Below are 2,500 nucleotides of genomic sequence, written 5' to 3'. Positions count from 1 at the left end.
GGCGTTTCCATTGAAGTTGCGTTTGAGTGATTCCCCGTTGCAGCAGCTGCCACAGTGATTACGCACGGGGATCTGCCCCATATCCCGTCCCCTGCATGCTCAAATCCAACCAATGGTCAATGCAAATCCCAACATGAAGTTACAATGCATATAAACGAGCCTGATTATCAATTCAAAAGAAAATGAGTCGCAAAATGTTGCTGGCTGCGTGAATGCAGTCAGCGCGACAGGCAGAGGAAAAAAGGTAGCCTAATAGCCTACAACTGGTCCGATTTAGAGATGGAGGGGGGAAAAGGCTGATTTGGTTCTATAATTGCACCTGAAACGTGTGCAATGTATTAGCCTACTCACAGTCACTGTATTCACTTCAGACAGCACCACCGCACCAGTGTGTGCTTTTCATCCTCTCATCTCGCCGCTGTGCCAAATGCGCGCACACAGGCAGCCTGCTGTCACCATGGACTGATTTCTGCCATTAAACATTATCTAATTTGCCCGGCTACGCTTTTGCATAACACTCGTCTTTCTGCTAGGTAGCGTTGCTTCAAAGTTTTCCACTTGCTGCGGAGGTTTTGACACGGCTATCGAACCTTACTTACCAAACTTATTTTCCGCTCCTTTTCCAAGGGATAATATGGGTCACATGACGTGCAAATGCGAAAAATGTGTTTCCATTACACTTTTGCGATAAACTTCTATATCGACACGTCTGAAAAACCACCTCATGAGAGCGAAAAAACTTTTTGCGATATTTGGGAGGTTTTTCGAAATTCACGTGTTTCCATTACCCAATTTCTATTGCGATATTTAGATTTTGCGCATTTCTGAGGGTAATGGAAACACAACTATAGAGGGACACAATGACACAATTCATTGAGTAATGGGGGGGGCGGGGCCACTCTGCCATGACATTTGATCATTATGCCATCAAAGTCAGCAAGGTGCTCCCTATAGAGAGGCAAAAGTGACCGCCTACTTCCTGCTTCAGCACTGTACCAGAGATTTTCATCCCCCATTTATTTTCCCATAGACATTTCGTAAAATGCTTATAAAAATAGTTTTACTTCATCAAACCAAACGGTTCAGATATATTTAGAATCGGGAGAGACCATAGAACATTTCACTCAGACCAAAACTTAAAAAAAACGACATTGAAAAAATATTTTCTTTAAATCATTTTTTTTTTACATTTTGGTTCGAGTGAAATGTTATGCGGCCTCTCCTGAACTAAATCTATCTGAACCGTTTGGTTTGAACAAGTAAAACTATTTTTTAAAAGCATTTTACGAAATATCTATGGGAAAATAAATGGTGGATGAAAATCTCTGGTGCAGTGCTGAAGCAGGGAGTAGGCGGTCACTTTGCCTCTCTATAAATGTCCAGGAAACTAATGTGGTCAGACAGCAACGGCTCAGTGGTTAGCACTGTTGCCTCGAACCAAGAAGGTCCCAGGTTCAAACCCCGGTCCGTCCCAGGTCCTTCCTGTGTGGAGTTTGCATGTTCTCCCCGTGTTCGTGTGGGTTTTCTCCGGGTGCTCCGGTTTCCTCCCACCATCAAAGACATGTATGTTAGGGTTAAGACTCCTGTCAGTGCCCCTGACCAAGGCAATGGCAAAAGAACTGGAGTTGGTCCCCGGGCGCTGCACTGCAGCTGCCCACTGCTCCTAGTTCTAGGAAGGTTCCTAGTAGAGGATGGGTCAAATGCAGAGGATGAATTTCCCCATGGGGATAAATAAAGGATAACTGAACTTAACTTAGCAAGTACATAACGAACATTGTTCGTCAAAAACAGGAAACGGGAAGTAAAAACCATACTGTATGTCACTGGAGACTTAAATGAGTTACAGACTCCTGAAAGACTCATCCTTTTAGGTTAGATAAGTACCGTAGATGCAACACATGGCGACTCTTCTACCTACAACACTGCTGGGCTCTGTTCAATTCAGCTCTATGGATTCTTTCAGGACCGGCAAGTATTGGACTGCTGAGCCCTGGAACCCTGGAGTATCTTCTGGAGAGCCTGGTGAGAGAACGCACACGCACACACACACACACACACACACGCACGCACGCACGCACACACACAGTGGGAACGTGCATAATGCATGAATGGGCATCAAATCAAGTAGCTGTTTTATTTTGATGTTACCCATGGATCCAGGCAAATACATTTTTTCCATCGGTGGTGGATGAGTTGATTTTTTTTTCTATTGGTAATAATTTTTGTGTAGATCTCAGTAAATCATTTCAAAATAACATTTTTTTTCTCTCCACACAATTATTTTAGTACTACAGTGCTATGTGATAAGTCAGTGGAGCACAAGCTGCTTAGCATAATTGTATTTCTCGTCGTTGTCGTTCTCTCTGTGCAGAGCTCTGAGGCCCATCCCACAGTCATGCTGTTTGCTCTCATTGCCTTGGAGAAGTTCTCCCAGACCAGTAGGTGGACCCAATGCATCTCTACATTCACGCCCAACCAGAACCCAATGCATCTCTACCTT

The 2,500-nt window shown here is 44.1% G+C and overlaps 1 protein-coding gene across 2 annotated transcripts in view; it reads left to right on the top strand.

Moving 5' to 3' along the window:
* Positions 1-2,500, top strand: part of rspry1 (ring finger and SPRY domain containing 1) — an 18,626-nt gene that overhangs the window by 8,012 nt on the left and 8,114 nt on the right. For both annotated transcript variants that reach the window (XR_014553499.1, XM_083654424.1), the window contains exons 5-6: positions 1,964-2,022; positions 2,372-2,438. Coding sequence is in view for 1 of the 2 variants with exons in the window: in XM_083654424.1 (XP_083510550.1) it covers positions 1,964-2,022; positions 2,372-2,438 (126 nt within the window). In the remaining variant the exon portion in view is untranslated. The remainder of the gene's footprint in view (positions 1-1,963; positions 2,023-2,371; positions 2,439-2,500) is intronic.

Source organism: Poromitra crassiceps, assembly GCF_964638095.1.
Source record: "Poromitra crassiceps genome assembly, chromosome: 18".
NCBI classification, from domain to species: Eukaryota; Metazoa; Chordata; class Actinopteri; order Beryciformes; family Melamphaidae; genus Poromitra; species Poromitra crassiceps.
This window is presented reverse-complemented; position numbering and strand designations above follow the sequence as displayed.